Source organism: Canis aureus, chromosome 14, assembly GCF_053574225.1.
Source record: "Canis aureus isolate CA01 chromosome 14, VMU_Caureus_v.1.0, whole genome shotgun sequence".
In the NCBI taxonomy this organism is placed as follows: Eukaryota; Metazoa; Chordata; class Mammalia; order Carnivora; family Canidae; genus Canis; species Canis aureus.
This window is the reverse complement of record NC_135624.1, coordinates 38,993,145-39,013,755: the sequence shown is the minus strand read 5'-3', so window position 1 is coordinate 39,013,755 and position 20,611 is coordinate 38,993,145. Positions and strand designations below refer to the sequence as shown.

At 68.3% G+C, this 20,611-nt stretch overlaps 2 protein-coding genes across 5 annotated transcripts in view; one reads left to right on the top strand and one right to left on the bottom strand.

Moving 5' to 3' along the window:
* LOC144283399 (maestro heat-like repeat family member 5) overlaps window positions 1–7,395 on the top strand; it is a 69,789-nt gene extending 62,394 nt beyond the window's left edge. For 2 of the 4 annotated variants that reach the window (XM_077847447.1, XM_077847445.1), the window contains exons 24-30: window positions 43–186; window positions 4,769–4,945; window positions 5,552–5,707; window positions 6,297–6,419; window positions 6,579–6,681; window positions 6,861–6,935; window positions 7,171–7,395. In XM_077847447.1, coding sequence (XP_077703573.1) covers window positions 43–186; window positions 4,769–4,945; window positions 5,552–5,707; window positions 6,297–6,419; window positions 6,579–6,681; window positions 6,861–6,935; window positions 7,171–7,265 — 873 coding nt within the window. In that variant the 3' untranslated portion in view covers window positions 7,266–7,395. The remainder of the gene's footprint in view (window positions 1–42; window positions 187–4,768; window positions 4,946–5,551; window positions 5,708–6,296; window positions 6,420–6,578; window positions 6,682–6,860; window positions 6,936–7,170) is intronic. The other 2 variants (XM_077847446.1, XM_077847448.1) reach the window with 2 other exon arrangements.
* Window positions 7,396–10,078: 2,683 nt separating this feature from the next.
* PTP4A3 (protein tyrosine phosphatase 4A3) lies at window positions 10,079–16,272 on the bottom strand. Its single transcript, XM_077847449.1, has 5 exons — window positions 15,733–16,272; window positions 13,654–13,746; window positions 12,101–12,231; window positions 11,492–11,566; window positions 10,079–10,662 (listed from the first exon to the last, which is right to left on the bottom strand). The coding sequence occupies exons 1-5, from the start codon at window positions 15,835–15,837 to the stop codon at window positions 10,545–10,547; spliced, it is 522 nt and encodes a 173-aa protein (XP_077703575.1). The 5' UTR covers window positions 15,838–16,272; the 3' UTR covers window positions 10,079–10,544.
* Between the last annotated feature and the right edge of the window lie 4,339 nt (window positions 16,273–20,611).

Below are 20,611 nucleotides of genomic sequence, written 5' to 3'. Positions count from 1 at the left end.
AGGTGCCAGGCCTGACCCGCCTGCCCTCGGGGGCTGCCCCAGTTCCTCTACAGCCCCACCCTGCTGGAGGTACTCCCCAGGCAGGCTGCCCTGATTGTACTGGCCCGAAGCCTCAGGGACCCCAGCCCCGAGGTCCGCGTGTTGAGCCTGCAGGGCCTGGGAAACATCCTCTTCCACCCAGAGAAGGTAAGGGCCCGAGGGACGTCGCCACTGGCACACGCCCTCCAGAGCGCCTGGGTGCGGGGGTCTGGAGGGGCCTCCTGGGTTGGACGCTGGGCCTCAGTGGACCTCAACGGTAGATGGGCTTGGTGATGGCCCCTCGGCAGGGTCATGGGAGGGGCTGAGTGTCTATCCCCCCCCGACGTCGTCTCCTCCACACCCAGGAGACACTGAGCACTATTGCCGGCTCCAGGGGCCTGGGGGGCTACCAGGCGGCACCCACAGCTGCCAGAGGGGAACTTGCCCTGAGAATCTCAGGGGAGGGTCCTCCCATCCGCTTCCCGCCCCGCTTCACTGTAGCAGCCCCCTCCCATGGTGAACAGCCGGGGGGCATCAGCAAACAGGCAGGAGAGAAGGCCCGCGACACTGCCCTGGGCACCTGGCCACCCCACTGGGGCCCCCAGCTCAGCCCTGACTTGCCTGCCATCGCCCCGCTGTGGGATCCGAGGGCACCCCCAGTGGTGGAGCACCCGGGTCCCTCCCGGCCTCACCCCGCACTAGCAAGTTTCTTCAGCCTTGGGCCTGACTCAGTGCCCGTCTCTGTACCGTGGGAGGGGTCACGCGTGCGGGGCGGAGACCACGCGTGTGCGGCACAGGGGGCACCTCCAGCCGTCTGCTGTCGCGGGCTGCGGCCTTTCCTCCGCAGCTCGCGGACTGGCCGGGCCAGTGGCTGCCATCCACCGTGCGATAGAAACGTCAGGTTAGAGAAAGATACTTTCTCACCTGATCTGGAGCGCGCAGCCCTCACCCTCTGCACCGGGAGTCCTTGGCGACCGCCCCCCCACATCGGGAGCCCTCGGCCCCCCGCCTCCTCCATCGGGAGCCGTCGACCCCCCACCCGTCGACCCCCCACCCCCCTTCCTCCATTGGGAGTTCCTCAACCCCCCCCACCCTGCCTCCTCTATCGGGATCCCGCGGCCCCCCCCCATTGGGAGCCCTCGGCCCCCCGCCTCCTCCATCTGTCCCAGAGGCTGCTTGAACACCCAAGAAGACAAGAGGCCCCGACCCCACCTCCACTCCTGAACATAAGGATTCTCAGGGCTTGTGGGAGAAAGCGTCCAACGGCAGGGGCGCCACAGGAGGGCCAGGTTCTGAAGACATTCTGCGGCCTCGCCTGTCACTCCACCTGGGTCCCATTCTGCTCACCGCGCACGTCCCCACGTGGTTAAGAGGAGATCTCCCTCAGGGTCACTGCTGGCAAAGCCCTGCGCCCTGCACATGACATGTTGTAGGTACTGAGTAAGGGCCAACAGCACTTCTTCACTGGTCTGTCCATCCACTCGTCCACCCACCCATCTGCCCACCCATCTACCCATGCCAGCCGGCCACCCAGCCAGACAGCCACCTACTCACCCATCCATTTGTCCATCTGTGTGTCCATCTACCTATCCACCCATCCACCCACCTCTTCATCCACCTCCCCACTCATCCATCCATCCATCCATCCATCCATCCATCCATCCATCCATATACCTATCCATCCATCCCTCCATTCGTCCCATCCACCCTGCATCCATCCATATACCTATCCATCCATCCCTCCATTCGTCCATCTGTCTGTCCATCTACCTACCCATTCATCCACCCACCCATCCACCTACCCACCCACCCATCCACCTACCCACCCATCCATCCACCCATCCACTCATCCGTTTGTCCATCTCATCTACCTATCCACCCTTCCACTCGTCCATCCAGCTGTATACTCACCCATCCATCCATCTATCCACCTATCTGCCCATCCATCTGTCCATCCACCCATCCATCCACTCATTTGTTCCTTGGGCCCTTCATTTATGATTTATTCTTTCATTATTTTCTGCTCATTCTTTATATATTATACACTCACTCAGTTATTCACATTCGCTCTGACATTCACTCAGTTGGTCAGTGGACTAGTCGGTCAGTCGGTGAATCATCCGTACACCTTCCTCCAGCTGTTCCTGCAGGCAATCAGTAGGAACCTTCCATGTGTCTCTTTGCGCCACACTGGCTGGGGTCCTGTGGGGAATGGAGAAGACAGACAGGAGGGCCGCCACCCGGAAGGCCAGGGCCGGGGAAGGGGCATGGCTCCCCAGTGGGGGGTGGGCCGGTGGCCACAGCGGGGCTGGGGGACGTGCGGATCCAGAGCACTGCCAGCCAAGGAGGCCTGCTGGGGTGGGGCCAGGACCAGCCGACCTGGGCAGGGATGGGGCAGGCCCAGGGCTGAGGGGGGTCAGCAGTCAGGGCCCCCACGCCAGAGCCTGTTCCCACCCGCCGTGCGCGCCTTCTCGGCCACCCCTCTGCCATCAAACAGAGCCCACCAGCTGCGTAGTGGCCCGCGTGCGAGGAGGCCCGACGTGAAGCCCACACAGAAGAGCCAAGCTGACTGGGGCTCTAGCCCCCCAGCCCTGCGGCCGTCCTGGTCTGCGGTCTCGGGGACGCAGGCTCCTCCCGATGGCCCCGCGGCCCCGCCCCGCTGCGCCCCTGCGGCCGGGGGCTGCCCTCACCACCACTGCGGCCACTCCAGTCAGCAGGCACACCCTACCCCTGGGGGCACCACCTACAAGGGCTTCGCTCACTTCTGCTCTGGGCCGACGGCCGGCGTGGGGAGGCGAGGCGGGGGATCCCCGTCGGGGCACCTGTGCGGCCCCCACAGCAGGCGCCCTCCTGGCGAGACGCCTTTGGTGCCCGACGGACACCGCGTGAAGACGCCATCGCCATCACGCCGCAGGACACCCGCCCCTGAAAGCAGCACAGGTGTAGCCGGGGAGGCGGGCAGCCCGGCAGGCAGCAGCCCCCCCACCGCCACCCCGTGAGGTCACCGTGGGGCCCCTCAGCCGGCCCATCCGCACGCGGGGCTGCGTGACCTCCATCCCCTGGGCCCGGGACGCCTCACTCGTTTGGTTCCCCCCCACGCTGCCCCTACATCCCCTCAGCCTCCCGTCCCTGGCGTGGCCCTGGGCCCTGCCCCCACCCCCTCCTTGCCGCGCCCCTGCTGCTCTTCTGCAGCCTTCCCGTACGCCTCCTGGCCAATTGTCCCCAGATCCGAATCCCGCCCCCAGCCCGTGACTCTGCTCGGACCCTCACCCGCATCTCGAACACGGCGTGTGCACAACACACAACTCACCCCACCCCAGACGGGTACCTCCTGTGACCCTCATCTCCGCTGATGGGGACCCCAGACCTAGGGGCCATCCAGGCAGTGGGAAAAAGCCCCAAGCAAACCCAGAATCTACCTGTTCTGCCACTGCCCTGCTGCCCTCCCTGAAGCCACCAGCACCACCCCCAGACACTGCACCCCCTGCCTGGTCCCTTCTCCTGCCCCGGAGGCTCCCCCAGCAGCCAGCAGGCTCCTGTGACGATCTGAATCCATCTGTCCTCCTCTCACCAACAGGGCAGGCACACTCCTGCCTCAGGGCCTTTGCACATGCTGCTCCCTCTGCTTGAATGCTTTTCCAGCACCACCATAAGCATTTCCTCCATTGTCACCTTCTTGGTGACACCTTTTCTGACCCTACTTACTTAAAGTAACCCTGCTCCACGCCCCGCCCTGCTCCATCTTCTCTCCCACGGCTTGCCCCCCCCCCACCTCTGGCACACATTGGGTGGCATGTGCTTTGTTTTCTGGTCCCCCGCCACGAGAACCCCATTCTGCTCGTTCCATCCCAGCCCCCGCGCTGCGCCCAGTAGGTGCTCAGAAAGCCTTGCTGTCAAACGACTCACTGGCTGAAAATTTAATACCGTAAAACTAGACAGAGCTCAGGAAGCCACCAAGGCGGCCTAAAACTTGTCTTAACGTTGTAAAAATCGCCCTGGCCTTCCACCATCACTGACAAGGGGCCCGATGGCGGGAAACGTCCATTGGCCGCCGTGTTGTGTCCATTCATCCGGACGCTCTGGGAGCGCCGGGCGAATGGCAGGGGCGACGGCATCGGCCGAAAATGGACTCAGTCGTCTTGACAGTCGTGCAAAAGTGGGAAGTGGTCACTGTGGTGCAGGAGGTGCCGAGCCGCCTCTAGTGCACCCACCGACCCCGCAGTGGGAGGAGCCCGTGACCCCAGATGTGCACACCTGGCTGACCTCATCTCGTCCCGCCCCCAGGCCCCGGCTGACCCACCAGGAGGCCCCCTCCCCAGGAATGGGGGCGCAGGCAGGGCGCAGCAGAGGAAGGGGGAGGGTGGTCTCCAGGACTGGGCGAGGGGCCCTCCGGCCAGCATGGGGACAGGAGAAGGTGGGGGCCACCTAGCATGGGGGTAACATCCCTGAAACCAGGACGGGAAGCCGTGTCCGCGACCACACAGCTCGCAGCGCGCAGACCAGGGAGGAGCACGGCGGCTGCGTGTGCAGGGCCAGGGTGGGATCCCTGCGAGGCTGGGCGGACAGGGCCGGGCGGGCACGCGGGGGACCGTGCGGGTGCCCGGGGCCAGGAGGGGGGCTGGGAAGGGCCGCAAAGGGAGGGTCTGCGCTCGTGCTAGGTGCAGCTAGGTCCAGGGGGCAGGGCTGGGGCAGGACGTGGGCGCAGCCAGTCCCCATGGCCTCAGCCCCCCGTCCCCTCCGTCGCCCCCAGGAAAGCCTGCTCCGCAGACAGCTGCCGCCCTTCCTCGACGGCTTCTTCCAGAACAACGAGCAGGTGGTCGTGCAGGTCATGGGCACCGTGTCGGACGTGCTGCACCGCCTGGGCGCACACAGCGCCGCCGCCCAAAGCCTGGGGGTCGCCATCAACGCCCGCTCCTTTTTCGACGACGTGAGTGCACCCGGGCAGAGGCGGGGTCTCCCTACTTGTGCCTCTCCTGTGCTGCCCCCTGGTCCTCAGAGGCAGGGGGACCCGGCTGCCCTCCACCTGGGCTGGGGAGACGAGGTCCCCAGGGGTGGGCGGTGGGGACACCTGGGTGTGCACAGGGCACTCCTGGGCCGAGCCGGGCCGAGTGGCCGCCAGGTGGCGCTCCGCCCCTTCTCCACGGGGCTGGACCACAGCATCCTTCGCCCCTGCAGCCCTGCTGTCCTCACCTTCCCCACGCCTCCCCCCCCCCCCCCCCAGAGCTCACAGCGACTGTTTCCCTTCCCTGGGGACCTAGAGGGATTGGCCGCCCCGCCCCCAGCCACATTCGTGGGTGGTCAGGATGAGACTGTGAGGGAGCAAAGATGAGCTCAGGTCCTTGCAGAGGCCTGGGACCCTGGAGGGGGAGGCACGGCCCTGCCCGGGGGAGGGGGTGGTACCAGAGCCTGGTCAAGGGGTTCTGCTGTGGGCACGGAGACCCTCCCCTCCACAGGTGGGTGGGGAGCCCAAGTTGAGTGGAGATGGGGGCCCCAGGCAGGTCCATCTGTGACTCCGAGCCCCCGGGACTTGCAGGAGCGGGATGGCATCCGGGCGGCGGCCATGGCATTGTTCGGGGACCTGGTGGCCACGATGGCGGGCAAGGAGATAAGCAGCCTGCGGACCCAGGTCCACCAGAGCATGGTGCCCCTCTTCCTGCACCTGAAGGACCACTGTCCGGGTGTCGTCACGGTCAGTGCCTGCTGACGGGCTCTCCCCTCGGTGGGGCTGGGGACTGACGGGTAGCCGGGGTGGGGGCCGAGGCTCCGCAGGTGGCAGCAGGGCCCCCCGAGAGCACAGCTGCCTCCCTGACTGAGGTCCACCCTGGGCACACGCACACACGCAGGCACACGTGTGTGCACACCTGTGGCTGTGCCATCCATGTGGGCAGGACCCTGGCCTGCTCCGCTCGCGGCTGCGTCCCCATCGTGTGACATGTGGCAGGGCTTCGGGTCCTTTGCCAAACTTGGTGAAAGGATCAGGCTTTCCTGGGCACCCGCCGTGCCCCGTGCTGAGGCCCGCAGGAGCCTGGCCGCCGGGAAGACAGGCAACAAGCGGCCGGTTCCAAAAGGAACCGGAGGATTCCCTTGGGGCCAGGCTGGGGCTGCGCCGTGGCGGCGGGAGTGGGGACTTCCCGGGCCGACCGTGGGCTGAGGGTACAGCTGGGGAGCCCGGCGTCGGGCCTCAGAGCCCACTCGAAGCTCGTGGTCTGGGGAGGGGACAGGCGTCAGGCCCAGGAGAGCCGGGGCGGCGGGTGACCCCTCCCGCGCTGTCCCTGCAGCAGGCCAAGTTCACCCTGTACCGCTGTGCGGTGCTGCTCCGCTGGCGGCTCCGGCACACGCTCTTCTGCACGCTGGCGTGGGAGAGGGGCCTCAGCGCCCGCCACTTCCTCTGGACCTGCCTGGTGAGGGGCCTGGGGCACGAGGGACCCGCCGCCGGGGGCTGGGGGGCAGGGCCAGGCCCTCCCGTGTGCTCCCACCCCGCACGCACCCCCCCGGGGCTGGCAGGGGAGGGGCCGGGTCCGCCGTCCAGCAAGCACTGGACCATGCTGTCCCCCGGCCAGATGACCCACAGCCAGGAGGAGTTCGGCATCCACCTGGCACAGGCCCTCAGCTACCTGCACAGCCGCCACCGCCACATCAAGACCTGGGCAGCGCTCTTCATAGGTGAGCGGGTGCCCGGCCCTGCCCCAGCGCCCCGGCCCTCGCCTGCCCCGGGCCGCCCGCTGGCACCTGCAAGGGAGGAGCGGCGGGCGGCGGGCGAGGGGCCCGGGCCGGGCAGGGCAGGGGCTGAGCCGCACCCCCGCAGCCCCTTCCACCCGCCAGCTCCCCCGTCTGCCGCGCAGGTTACACCATCTGCTACCACCCCCAGGCCGTGTCCCAGATGGTGAGCAGCGTCGACACAAACCTGCTGTTCTCCAGTAAGCGCCCCACGGCCCCCGCGTCCCTCCCACCCCCCCACCCCCACCCGGGGTTCTGATGATAAAGCAGGGCGGCCGGTGCCTTCCCTAAAGTAGGGCCAGCACCCCGGCCTGGGAGGTGGGAGTGGGGACCTGGGTGACGTCCTGCCACCGCCTCCACCCTGCTGCCCCCCAGGGACCCCAGTGGGCAGACGGGACCCCGGTCACCCCAGGCTTGTCTCTCCTCCCCCTCAAGCTTTTGAAGATCTCAAAAAAGACCCGGAGCCCAGCATCCGAGTATTCGCCACCAGGCAGCTCTACTTCCTCCAGAAGGTGGCGGCCAGACCGTAGTGACCTCCTCCGCCTCCCTCGTCCCCGTCCCCTCCCCCGTGCCCACCGCACTGGTCAGCCCTGCCCCATCCACACAGAGCTCGGTTGCATAACATTTTTCCACTTGAAAGAAAGATCTAGATTCAACAAAGAGCGTCGCACCTGTCGGCTCCCTGCCCACCACCTGGCCCCAGAGGATGGAGGCCAGCCCAGGCGACACTGGCCGACAGACCAGGTCTCCCAGAGACAAACCGTGACGTGTGTGCAGGGCCCCCCAGTGACCGCCCCTCCCTGCCCGTGCGCCCCTGCGGGGGTCAGGTGGAAGCCCCCCGACCCGACCTGACCAGAGCCCAAGCCAGCAGATGGAGCCGTTCACCGGGGCCTCCCTGACCCCCAAGTCCTCACCCCTACAGTCCCTGCCCAGCTGCGGGGGGTGGGGAGAACGGCCGTTGGCTGGCCTCCTTCAGGCCACAGGACTCCAGGTCTCCGTCCACCCTGACCCCATCCTCGTGGGGACAGTCAGGACCAGAGCCAGACCTTCCCAGTGGGGCCGGGATGAGCCATGTGGCCTGAGGCAAGGGTCTCTGCTTCCCGAGCCTCAGCTATTCCATCTGTAAAATGGGTACTAAGACCTGCCTCCCAGACCCCTCACAGGGCTGAGTCCACAGGAGGTCCTGACCTCGCAGGCACCCCCGCCTCCCAGGGGGCCACCCGGAGACCCGCTGACCATCAGTCAGGTCCTCCCTTCTCAGCCTTGGTTTGCCCACATGTGAAATGGGCAGATGGGCCTCTCCCCTGCCCGCTGCAGTTCCTCAGAGCCTCACCCCAGGCCAGCCAGCCCCCCACTTGTGTGCCGGGTGCCCACACTGACCCCTCCTTCCACCTGGAGCACGTTCCCACCCTCCCCCCCAGGGGGCCCTCCACGCTGCCCCGTGCCCCGGGGGCCTGCCTGCATGTCCCCGCCACAGGGAGCCCCCAGCCAGCCCCTCCTCAGCCACGGAGCCTGGGCCTCCCCTCCCTCGCACCAGACCCCACCCCCCAGAGACTGTGAGCCCCTCGGGGCAGGGATTCGGCCTCCAGGGCGGGCACAGGGGGAGTCCCCGCAGCTTGGACCCTGGGTTGAAAAAATACAGCGAGCTTCACAGAGCACAGATTTACTAGCCTTCTCGGAGGTGCTTCGTTTGGTGGAGCTGGGGGCCCCCCTCCCTGCCCCGGGGCACAGAGAGGGCTGAGATCTCCCCCTCCCTATGTCTTATCCGTCTGTCCATCTCTGAACAGGGCCACAGAGGAGCGACTCTGGGGAGGGGAGGGCGTCTGCCTTTTCCCCACTCCCATCCTGTGCACTAACCTCCGTGGGTGCTCCACCCCCCAGCCGGGGCAGGGGGGCCATGCTCCAGGTTCACGGGGTCCCCTGGGGCCAGCCTGGTGGCTGTGGCCCCTGGGCAGAGCTACCATCGCCCCTAAAAGGGGAGACTTCCCTGAGTTCTCCCACCAGCTGCTCCCTCCGGCCCCGGCTGGGCCGTGGGCAAGGAGGCCTCCTCCACACTCTCCTCCGGGAAGCCCGGCTCAGGGAAAGCCGGGGGCCGAGTGGGCCTGCACCCCATGGGTTCCCAGACCACAGTGGTGTGATAGACAAGCCTCGAGTCTGGAGGCGGGGAGGGGCCCAGCTCCGACCTAGCAGGCCGCTGGGCTCTATGGAGCCGGGCACACGGAAGGCGCCCCATTAGCAGTGTCCGCGGTAACAGTCACTGCCAGGCCAGCTGCGGCAGGCCGGGACACGGGGAGCGGGCCTGGGTCCCTGCTGGCCAAGCCCCGGGGCCCCGAGGAAGGGGCGGCCCACACGGCCACCCCAGGGCCCTCGTTCAAGTACGAGTGGAATGGGCCCAGGGAGGGGCACCTGCATCCAAGCACGCCCATCTGTGCCAAGGCTCGGCCGTTGCCCTTCCTGGGCCCTGGGGCCCCTCCCCTGGGAAGCGGGGAAGGGGTGACAACCCCGGCAGCTGGTGAGCCCTTCCCCGCAGACCTCTCAGTGTGTAGGGTGCAGGGTGGACGGAGGGAGGCTCGGGCCAGGGTGACTCCTGAGACAGGCGCTGGGCCCAGTGCCTGGGGGAAATGCCATCAGTGAGGCCTCCGGGGGGGGGGGGGGGGTGTCCGCAGGTGGGTCACACCCCACTCTCCCAGCCTCTCCCCACGCAGCCAGGCCCCTCCTCCCACCTGTGCCCCCGTTTCCTCAGCCAGGGAAGGGCCGGCCCCAGCTCTGGGAGGCCCGTCCACAGGGGCACCCGAGCACAGCCCTCCATGCGCCAAGGCAGGCCCTGGCCGCCCCGTCCTGCACCCTCAGACTCACTCACCCCTGTGCCCCAGGGTCACCCTCTGCCCCCCTGGCTCCCCTCCGTCCCCTGGGCTGATGGGATGGTGCGCCCCTCCGCCTGGAGCCAAGTCGGCCACCACTGCCCGTACCCTTCTCTGTGCCTCTAAGGCTGAAACAAGGACACCTGCTGGGGGCAGGACGGACGGCGCCCCCACTGGATGGGGGCCCTGAGAAACCAAGTGAACCCCCGCCCACCCCACAGAGGGGCGACACTGGTGACCCAGCCTCACCTTCTAATGCCCCGGGGCCCCCCAAAATGGCAAGAAAACTGGGTGGGCCCACATGGGGTGGCGCTCCCTCCAGCAAATCAGGGACGTCCCCTGGCCCTAACCCGGGGCGCACAGGGACAGGGCGTGGACGCCAGGGGGAGCCCCGGTGCAGGAGGACCTCCCGGGGGTCCACCCAGTCTGGGGGGGGGCACCGTCCACCCCACCTGGCCCGCAACCCGCTCTCCACGCACACACACAGCCACAGGGTCCTGTTTATTGCCTTCGAGTGTCCAGGACATCTGACGGTCTCCAGACCCAATCACTGAAAGTGCCAAGGACAGGTCAGGGCGCGAGGCCGTGGAGGAGGGGTCAGGCCCAGTGGCTAAAAAGTCCACCTGCCCCCTGACAAAGGAGCCTGAGAGGAAAGCTGCCCGGGGGACCGGGTGGGAGGGCAGGGCAGGAGGGCGAAGGCCAGGGGCGCCCCACTGAGCCTCTGAGAGACGCGCGGAGGGGGACAGGGCCGCGGGGGCGGGAGGAAGGGGAGGCGCGCGTCCAGAGGGGCGGACACAGCGCACGGACACGCGGGGAAACGGAGGATGGGGCCGGCATGGGGCACGCAGGGCGAGCGGGCCCGGCGGGCGTGGGGTGCCGAGGCGCCGGGACAGAAGGTGAGCCGCGGCAGGGGGTGCGGGGCGCGGGGTGCCTGCTCGGAGCCCCCGGCTACATGACGCAACACTTGGTCTTGTGCGCGTGCGGCTCTTTGAAGCGCAGTCTCTGCTTGGGCCGGTATTTTTCCAGGTAGGTGAGCTGCTTGCTGTTGATGGCTCCGCGCCGCTTCCTGGGGAGACGGGACAGGGGGGCGGGCAGGTGGGGGCGGGCCCGGCGCCGGCCAGGCCCCGGGAGCTCGAGTACCCCTGCGGGCCGTCCCCTCCCGGCGTCACCTTTCCCCACCCGTCGTCACTGCTGCTGGCCCTCGGCTGCCCTGGCTGTCACCTCCTCCAGGCAGCCCCATGGCGCCCACCCTCGCAAGGCCCCTCGTTCACCCAGGCACCGCCCCAGCCCCATTGCCATGGATTAGAGCCTGGGCATCTCTGCAGCCCGGGAGGGAGGGACAGAAGGGGGGCCTCAGGTGACAGGTGAGGGTGCGGGGGACACCTTAGGCTGCAGGAGGTCATCTGTCCCACCCCCAGCGCCTCAGGCATGGCCCTTGCTCTGGCCAATGGAGCACGAATGGAAGAGACACATGTGTGCCCAGCACAGCTTCCTGAGCCTCTCGGCCTCAACACTGGCCACCCTGGAGAGGTCCCAGGGCCCCCGAGCAGAGCCCCTCTTCACCGCCTCTAAAAGTCACGGGGTCAAGCCTGAGCTGTGCTTGGTGCTGGGGTCTGGACCTGTCCGGTGCTGCAGCCCGTCCCCTGTCACCGTCCACGCAGCCGCAGGCCACGGAGCCGGGAGCCTCTCCTTGCTGGCCCCTCCCAGCACCAGGAGCCTCACAGGGACCCATCCTCGCCCGGGCGGGTGGCCTGGCTGCGTGGGACCCGGGACATCTGTGAGGTCACCCTGCAGCCGGGGGTCAGGAGCGCCCGCTGGCCAGACGGGGCGGGGCGTGCAGGACCACGGCCCCTCCACCCAGACCCCCTCCGCACCCACCCATGCCGGCCACTCACTGTCGGATGAACTGGATGGCATCTTCATACTTCATCCCGCTCTCGATGAGAGCCAGAGCCACGAGGACCGGAGCCCTGGGGGGAGACGCAGGGCTGTGTCACCAAGCCTCGGTCAGCTCCCCCGCCCCTTCCCCTGCCGGGCCGCCGCTCAGGCCCAGGCCCAGGCCTTCACCCTCACCGCCCCCCAGGCTCCCCCGTGGACAGCACAGGCGGCAGCCCAGCCCCACCACGTGCTGTGTGGCCTCAGGCAGGCCAGGCACCCTCTCTGGGCCTCAGGCTCCCCGGGTGTAACCGTGCTGGACAGTCAGAGGGAGAGCAACCCTGGGCGTGCGTCCGGCCCGAGAGGAGGGCCCGATGCCGGCCAGCAAGCCTTGCCCTGGAAACAGGGGTGCACCACCTGGGTCACTTCAGTCACACCTGGCTGGAGGGGCTCTTTGTGTCTGGGGGGGCCACTGGCAGCCGCGTCTGGCTCCAGTACGGGGACAACACAGTAACCCAGCCGCAGGCCGTGGGGTCAGACTTGGGGAAGGACTTCCTCCCTGCGGTCACGGCCGAGGGCGCGCCAGACCGCGGGACCCCGGGGCAGCGGGCCCCGCCCGCCCAGCTCACCGTCCCAGGCCGGCCACGCAGTGCACGGCCACGCAGCTGCCCGGGTCGTCACAGAACTTGGCCTTCAGCAGGCTCAGCCAGTCCTCCACCACCTTACCAGGCGGGGGCGCCCCGTCGTCAAACGGCCAGTCCTGCGGAGGCCAGAAGGCCGTGAGGCTGGGGGGCCGGGCAGCCCTGACGATGAGCAAGGGACCCCACGAGGGTGCGGGAGGGCAGGCCCCTGGGGGCAGAGAGCTCCTCATCCTCTCCTGCTCACTTCGGCCGCCCCTCCTCCAGGAAGCCCTCCCAGAACACCACGCCCTCTTCTTTCCCGAGCGCCTGAGCCTGTCCCCTCCGTGCCCGCCCACCGTGACCCCGACCAGCCTGAGGGTCTCTGGCTCAGCAGCCCCAAGGGGTCTGGGCCGCACACCTGGCTGGCGCGGGCGCCTGCCGCACCACGCGGCCGGCCGGTTACCGACCAGGAAGGGGCCAAGAAAGGGCGGTGGGCTGACACCCGGTTCAGCTACGGCGGGGACCTCTCCAGACGTTCGGGGATTCATTCGGTTTTGAAAACTCAGCGGCCCAGGCGCTGTGCAGGGGGTGGCGAGGCGAGCCGCGGGGTCAGCGTAGCCAGGCCACTGCGAGGACCGACGCTCAGGGGGGCAGCGGGGGCCGCTCCTGAGCCAGAGCCGGTGGGCGCCAAGGGTGAGGCCAAGGGGCCCACGGAGGCTGACGGGGAGGCGGGGCCCCGAGCCAAAGCTACCAACTAATCCTCCCCGACACCAGCAGGCATGGCCCGCAGAGCTGGGGGTGGGGGGGCCCCGCTGGACCCCCACTCCGTGCCCAGGGAGCCCTGCACTAGGGGAGATGCCACAACCCCGCGGGTGTGAGGCGGCACAGCCACCCCATCCTCTGCCTGGACTCGGTCCCCAGGGCAGGGGACCAAGGAAACAGCTCCAAGGCTCCCTCCCCACAGCCTCCGCAGAAAGCCTCCGGGGGACGGGCGGCACAGGTGCACCTGCCCTCCCCTCCCACCCCTGCCCACCCACACGCCCCACACAGCAGGCAGCAAGAGGCACGGGAGCCCCCAGACCGCCCGGCTCGGCGAGCCGGCCAGGGGCCACGGCAGCCCACCCTCCCGATGCTCAGGACGCCCGTCCCGCGGGGCCGTGGAGGCCAGGGCGCGCCGCCTGGGGGGGTGGGGTGCTGCTACGAGGTCCCCTCCCCAGGGGGTCCAGCTCCGGCACCTCCCGCAGCCGAGCCTCAGGCTCCCACGGCAGAGCCCCCGTGGGGCAGGTGTGCCGCGAGCAGCGGTGGTGCTGCCAGGCCCCGGGGAGGACCCGGCTCCGTGCACGCACCAGGTGCTCCCGCTCCCAGGCCCCAAGGCCAGGGACAGGCTGGGCCACCCAGACAATGTGCCGATACGTCCTGCGGCCCGGCCCCAACATGCCGGGGGCAGCAGGGGGTGCGCAGCAAGGCCTGCCTCCCGGCACGGGGCTCCAAATTCACAGACCCGGCCGCCCCTGCCCCGCAGCCCCCCCACGCCCCGTGCTTCCAGAGCCAGGGGCCCTCACCACAACGGTGATGCCGTCCTTCTCCAGAGGAGCCTTGTCGTAGGTCACTTCGCACACTCGCACCACGGTGGTGGCCCCATACTTCTTCAGGTCCTGGCAGGGGGGAGGGCGAAGGCAGGCTGGGCTGGCGCCGAGGGCTCCCGGGTGCACACCCCCTGTCCGCGGCCCCCTCAACAAAGCAGAAGGGCTGATGCCAAGCGTAACCACCCAACGAGTCACTATGGGTGGAAGACGCTTTCCCGACGCTTCTCGGGCAGGGCGTTCCCCACCTGCTGAACTGCAGTGTGGCTAGCCAGTCCTGAGCCTTGCTTCCAGAACATTCCCACCCTCACCTCGGGCGCTCAGGAGCCCCCATGGTACCAGCATTTTCCAGACAAGTCAGGGGCAAGACAACGCAGCCTTCATGTGGCCCTACAAGGTCCCCACTCAGAGCTGCCCTCGTAGCCAGGGTCTCATGGGCCCCACACGAGGGCCTTCAGAACCTCCAGGGACAGGCCTCAGCAGGCAGGGCGACCTCGGGCACGCGGGCAGGCATCTGTTCAGATGGTGGCCAGGAGGGAGCCAGGCCATGCACACCAGCAGGGAAGCCCCAGGCTACCAGAGAAAAGGTCAAGGTAGTTGACAGCCAGGCTGTTTATATTTATCCTGTAAGCGCGGGGACCACTCCATGGGAGCCACATGCAGGGGCCACTCCCACCCCACCTGCTCCAACAGCTATTCTGGGAGCACTGAGCAGTCATCTGCTGGACCCTGCTTATCATGCAGGACATTGGGCACAATGACAGCAGGACACAGCCATTCTGAGAATGCAGGACAGACGGAAGCGGACAGGGCTCTGAGGCCACAGGGGCACCTCGAAATTCCTCTGTGCCTGCAGCAAAGTCTGGAGCCACCCAGCCCAGGGTTGAGCCCTGACCCTCAACACAGACTGACCTTGACCTGGTCACACCCTGAACCCTGACCCTGGTCACACTCTGAGCCCTGACCCTGGTCATATCCTGACCTCTGACCCCGGTCACACTTTGAGCCCTGACCCTGGTCACACACTGAGGCCTGAGCCCTGACCCTGGTCACACCCTGGGCCCTGACCCCTGACCCTGGTCAGACAGAGACCCTGAGCCTGGTCACAGGCTGACTGCTGGACTGAGTCTTTCCCCACGTCCTATTACCTCAAGGGTCTCAGTTGTGAAAAGGGGCAGCCCTCCATGCAGGGCTCTTGGTACAGTGTCCAGGCCCCAGGTCCCTGATGGCAGGGTGCCCCTATCTCCATCTATATAGGCCCAGGTTCCAGATTAATTACAACAAGCCCCCGTGGGGGCTGCTCTCATGTCGGAGAGGGAAGGGCTGACGGTCTGAGACCACAAATGCACTCATGCACCATCACAGGCTCTGCAAACAGTCCTGTGCAGGCTCTGCAAACAGTAAGGAGTTCTACAGAGTCCAGGCTTCTACAGGAGAGCATGTGGAGAGCTGCAGGCTCTGCAAACACATCAGTTCACCCCAACAGTGGCCACTCCTCCCCGTGGCCAGCTCAGACTGTTGCCCAGCCCCTCCTCCCAGACATCTTCACCCCGAGGCCTCCAGCCCAGCGTGTTCTAACCCAAGGCCTCCCCAAGAGCCAGCAGGCTTCCTGCAGCCTGGGCTGGCCATGGGGCCACTCCACGCCCTGACAGCCTGTGTGCCTGTCCCAGCTGTGTCAGCGGCCACTTCTCAGGGTGGGACCCCTCCCTCTTCCCTCCTCCCTCCTCCCTCCTCCCTCCTTCTTCCTTCCTCCTTCCTCTTGCTCAGCCTCCACACAGAGGCTGGGGACTGCTCCAGCCATGGGTGATGCCGGAGGAGGTGACACCCGCTTCTCTGTGTCTGCTTAGCGTGGAGCCTCCCGCCCTAGCCATCCACCCTGCAGGCCCCCAGGGCGCTGCTGACCCTCACATGGAGCTCCCCAGGACACCCCCCCGGGCCCCCCGCCTTGGGGTCCTACAACCAGAGTGACAGTTCTGCCCCAAAGGGTTTGCAACTCCAAACCCCAGCCCCACCGACTCTGGGGGGGCACATCGGACACCCCCCCCGGGGCCCACTCACCTCGATGAAGGTGCTGAGGGTGGCATTGGTGGGGTTGTGCGTGATGAGGAAGCGCATGCTCTTGTAGCTCACCTCCACGGGGGCGGGCCGGTTCATCCGAGCCATGCTCCCCCAGGACACGGCGGGGCCCCAGGAGGAGGGCTGCACGGGGCTGTGGGACCGCAGCAGGGAAGGCCCCCCACGCCCTGAGGAGACCGAGACCCCAGAACAGGCCTCGTCAAGCCGCCCCAGCCGCACAGATACGGTGCAGATAGCTGGGAGGCGGAGGAGCCGGGCAGCGAGGAGTCCAGCTCTTTACGGAGAAGGAAACGTGCAGCCCCCACGGAGCGCCGGCCGGGCCCCCGGCTCTGGGAGCCGGTCCGCGGAGGGCCAAGGGGACCACCGAAGCCCCGCCGGGGACCCTTCACGAAGCCCAGCGTGAGTCTGCCGTCTGGGCTCCGTGCGGCACCCGTGGAGGGCGAGCTGCCCCCTGCGCTTGAAGGGGCGCCCCGAGCCCCCGGGGCCGGAGAAGCCCGAGCGCGGCTGAAGCCACGGGGCAGCCTGGGGGCGGGGGCGGCGGGCGGGGGCACAGACACGCGGGGCCTCTGTCACGTTACCCCATCGGGGAACTGCGAGTCCCGCGGGGGGCCCGGGGGCTCAGGCGGCAGGGCCGGCCCGGGGCGGGCCAGCGGGGGCCATGGGCGGGCGGGGGCGATGGTGAGGCCCAGAGGCGCCGGGGCCTCCTCAGCAGCTCGCGCGGCAGTGATGTTGGGCCCGGCAGTATCCGGAGCTGCCCCCCGAGGCCCTCTCCATAAATCCCCGGCTGGTCAGCAGCAGGCACCGTCTGCAGGAGGACAGGAGAGAAAATGAACAGACGGCGGGGTCCCGGGGAGCCGCTGCGGCCGGGGAGGGGTGCCGGGGGAGTGAGGGACCCTCGTCAGGCCTCAGCTTCCCCACCTGGGAGCACAAGGAAGGACAGCTCCCGCGGGGTGGACTCACAGCCTTGGCGGCCACACCAGGGTGGCCTGAAAAAGGACAGAGGGAGGGATGCCGGGGACACACACCCCAGCAGCATGCTGCACCCCAGTGAGCAGATTTCAAGGCAGTCTGTAGCAAGAGGCCTGCCTGCCCCCCCGGAGCCTAGTCCACCCCCGCCCCCCGGGGCCCGGCCACCCCTGCAGCCTGTGACCAGCAGACACCCACCCCGGCCCAGGGACAGTCACACTGCCCTGCGGAATTCCGGGCCTCTGTGGAATTTCTGAGCCCAGATTATTCCGGGGCGGCCCGTCCTCAGGGAGGGGGGTCAGGCCCGGATGCCAAAGTGCCGGGACACAGGGGGGACACGGGGTTCCAGCCCCGCTCACGGCAGCAAACCACCGTAAACACATCTCTCGGGTGCCCCATGGGAACCTCCGGCTCCTGCCAGCCTCCACCCCTTGCTTCTCCACCACTCACCACAGGGCTGGCCAGGCACGGGAGTAAACAAGCAGGGCTCTGCCCTTGGGGAGAAGCAGAGGCCGACCGCCACGGCCAGAGGGCCAGCGGCCACCAGGCACACACCAAGGGTGACTATGCAGGTGGCCAGGGGTGGGTCACCCCACGGTGGGCCCAGGGAGGGATGCGGCCGGGCTGCAGAGACAGCCATCAGGCACCTCCACACTGTCTCTCCCTCTCTGGCCCCAAGTTCCTGGCCGAGGGACCCCAGCAGGAGCACCCAGCCCCACCTTCATCCCACAGACTGGCTGGGGGGCCTTGGGCACATCGATGGCCTCAGTTTCCCCACTTGCACAATGATCAGTTATAGAGATGCCCCCATGGTCCCTCTGGCCGTGACCCCTCCAGCCACTGAAGGCGGTCCCAGCCCCACCAGCGGCACTCACCTGCTCACCGGGCCAGGCCCTCCATCCCCCAACCCACCATCTCTTATCTTTGCCCCCGCCCCAGCACCCCTTCTCCAGCTGTCCCCCCAGGCAGGCAGAGCCCGGGGGTTCTCAGCTTAGGAGCAGGAAGGGCCCAAGGCCTGGGACCCTGGGTAAGAAGGGACCAGCTGACCCAGTGTTCCCAGGCTCAGGGCAGGTGCCACACCTCACCCACGGCCCCCGAGGGGCAAACAGGCAGAGAGAAGGAAGCCCGTCCCGGTTCAGCCGGCCCCAAGCCAAGTGGGCCCAGAGCAAGCTTCAGCTCGGAGCACAGGTGAGGGAAGCACAGCCGCACGCGCCCTGAACACCACACAAACACCTGTCCCTCCTGGGACGGTACGATGATCCCGAGTGTGTGCATGTGTGTGTGTTTACCAGAAAGTAAGAAGAAAAAAGGCCCAAGGAAGCCACGGGACTACCAGCCTCTCCCTGAGGGGCTGCCCTGCCACCCCACGCCCACCTGGGGAGACCCGGGGGCCACAGCGCAGGGCCTCGCTCTGCGACCCAGGCTCCCTGAACAGGTCCTTGGGGCTGAAGTTGCCCCCCACGGGCAGGAGTGAGGCATTAGACTGGCTGGAGGGCGGGAGCAGGATCCAGGCTAGACGGGGGTCAGGGGTCTGGCCCAAGCTGGACTGGGGTCTGGCCCCACACCTCGCTTGTCTGTGTGGAGTCGAGGTGGGAGCAGGCAGGGATGCCTCACCCCTGCTGACCCAGGGGGCCCTTCCTCCCAACGACACCCCCCAGTGAGCCCCGGGGCCCCTAGGCAGGGGTGACCCAAGTTCGCCAGCAGCCACCCCCATGCCCAGCACCATGAGGCAGCCGATGGGTCCCCTCGGGCCCTCCTGCCTGTGGCCCGCATCCCGGCTCTGGGCCCCCAGCAGCCTCCTCCACCTGCAGGCACCGAACCCTCTGCTGTGTCCAGAGCAGCCATCGTGTGGAGACCCGTTAGGAGACCCGGGTCATCCGGGTCCGCAGGTGAGGCGACAGGCCAGGGAAAGGCAGCAGCACCTCTGGGCCCCGACCAGACAGACCGCGGGTTTCCTCAATCTCAAGTCGAGGCGGCAACAGCAACCCTGAAGCCCGGTTCACAGGAGGGCAAGTCCAGACTCAGGGAGGCTACAGCCCGCCCCCTGCCCCCCTGCCCCCCTGCTCCCCGCCTGGGCTTCAGAGCGGAGCAGCCCCTCCTGACCCAGGGAGATGCCGGGGATTACAGATCACGGCGTGGGGTCCCAGGAGAGGCCAGGCAGGGCACGGGGGAGCACCGGGAGCCCCGTGGGCAGGGCTGGGACCCGCAGCACCCGCGGGGTCTTGGGCGGGGGCCCCCACGCCCCGCGCTGCACGAGCCCCCGGTGCCTGGAGCTGGTCCCAGGGGTGCAGCCCCTCCCCCGGCCGAGGCCGGGGTCCCCCGGCACCCCCGCCCGCCCCAGCTCACCCGGGCTCACGCGCGCGCACAGCCGGGCTCACGCGCGCGCACAGCCGGCCGCCGCCGCCTCCATCCGCGCGGGGCCGGACCAGACACCGGGAGGGACCGGGAGGGACCCAGAGCCCGGGGCGCGCGCGGCCTCCCCGGGATGCTCGGCGGCCCCGCGCCCGGGAGCTATTTATAGCACGGGGGCATCACGTGGGCGGGATGGCCGGTGCCCGCGGGCCACCCAGCTCTCGGCTCCCACACCTGCCGCCTAAATATAACCGCGGGCAGCCGGCCTGCCCAGGCAAACAAAGGGGCTGCGGGGCCGCGCAGGGGAGAGGAAGCGCAGGAGGAAGGGGAAATGCAAGGGCAGAGGGGAGGGCGCAGACCCTGCGAGGCGGGGCCCTGCGGCCCAGGCACCAGCCTCCTGCCCTGGGGCCTCGCAGCAGGAGCCCAGCAGCCTGGGCACCCTCCCCGCACGCTCCAGGGCTCCCGGGCCCCTCTGGCAGGAGGGCGTCCCACAGCAGAGGGGACTCCCCAGGCCAAATTCCTGCAGGAAGAGCTGTCCACGTGGCCAATGAGAAGAGGGGCCCCGGCGCAGGTGGGTTGGGGAGGGGAGGCGGACCCCCCGGGGGCCTGGTGTTCCCCTGCCCAGCTCTCGGGCCTCGCCCCAGGACTCCCCCACGTCCTGAGCACCTCACCCTGTGCTGGACACCGCTGACCCTCACTGGCTCCTCCCCATGGCTAAGGGGGCCATCATCCCGCCCACCCCTTGCTGTGTGCCGATGGGGACACCGGGGCACTGGGGCTACGAGCCCGCGCAGGGCACCCAGGGAGCCGTCTCCACATCCCACTCACCCTCACCGACAGGCCCTCTGGGAGGCTCCCAGGTGGAACCGTGCCCGGGGTCTGGGCCTAAGTCCTCCGGCAGGGTCCTGGCTTTGCCACCTGGGAGCACCAGGTAAGGAACACCAGTGCTCCCCAGACCATGCGCCTCAGGAGCGGAGCCTGGCATCACGGTCAACGCCGCACCTGCCCTGGCCAGCCCGAGGCCCTCAGAAGAGAGGTGGAGCAGGGTGGACAGAGCCCCCAGCGCGCAGGGTCCCAGGAGGCCTCGCCTTGCTGGGAACCCGGCTCTGAGCCCGGCTCCCAGCCAGCCAGCCTGGCCCCTGCAATCAGCAGTCAGAGCGGCAGGGCCGGGGAGAGGTGTGGGGGCCGAGGGGTGCTGGCAGGGGCCCAGCCGGAACACGGCCCCCTCCCAGGCTCTCCCCGCACGTACACCCAGAGAGCATCAGCCGTGCCGGTGACCTGGGCCCCCCCCAGTGAGCTGGGTGAGCAGACAGGAAGGAGGCCTCGCAGGAGCCCCACCCACAGGTGCGCCCTCACCAAGCTAGGTGGCCTGCCCAGCAGTGCAAGGACCCCAGGCCACAGCCCCTACCCCCATGCCTCCCTTCAGCACCAACGTGGGCTTCGGGCCAGGACTCCCACTGCAGTGCTCCCCACTTCCAGCAGCACCTTCCGGAAGGCCATCTCCAGGCACTCGGTGACCCCGCCACCACCAGTCTCGTCTCCC

Coding starts and splice junctions, on each gene's coding strand:
- PTP4A3 (XM_077847449.1), bottom strand. CDS start 15,837: ATGGCTCGGATGAACCGGCCCGCCCCCGTGGAGGTGAGCTACAAGAGC. Junction 13,747..15,732: donor CCCTCAGCACCTTCATCGAG/GTGAGTGGGCCC, acceptor CCCCCCTGCCAG/GACCTGAAGAAGTATGGGGC. Junction 10,663..11,491: donor GCCATCCAGTTCATCCGACA/GTGAGTGGCCGG, acceptor CCGTCTCCCCAG/GAAGCGGCGCGGAGCCATCA.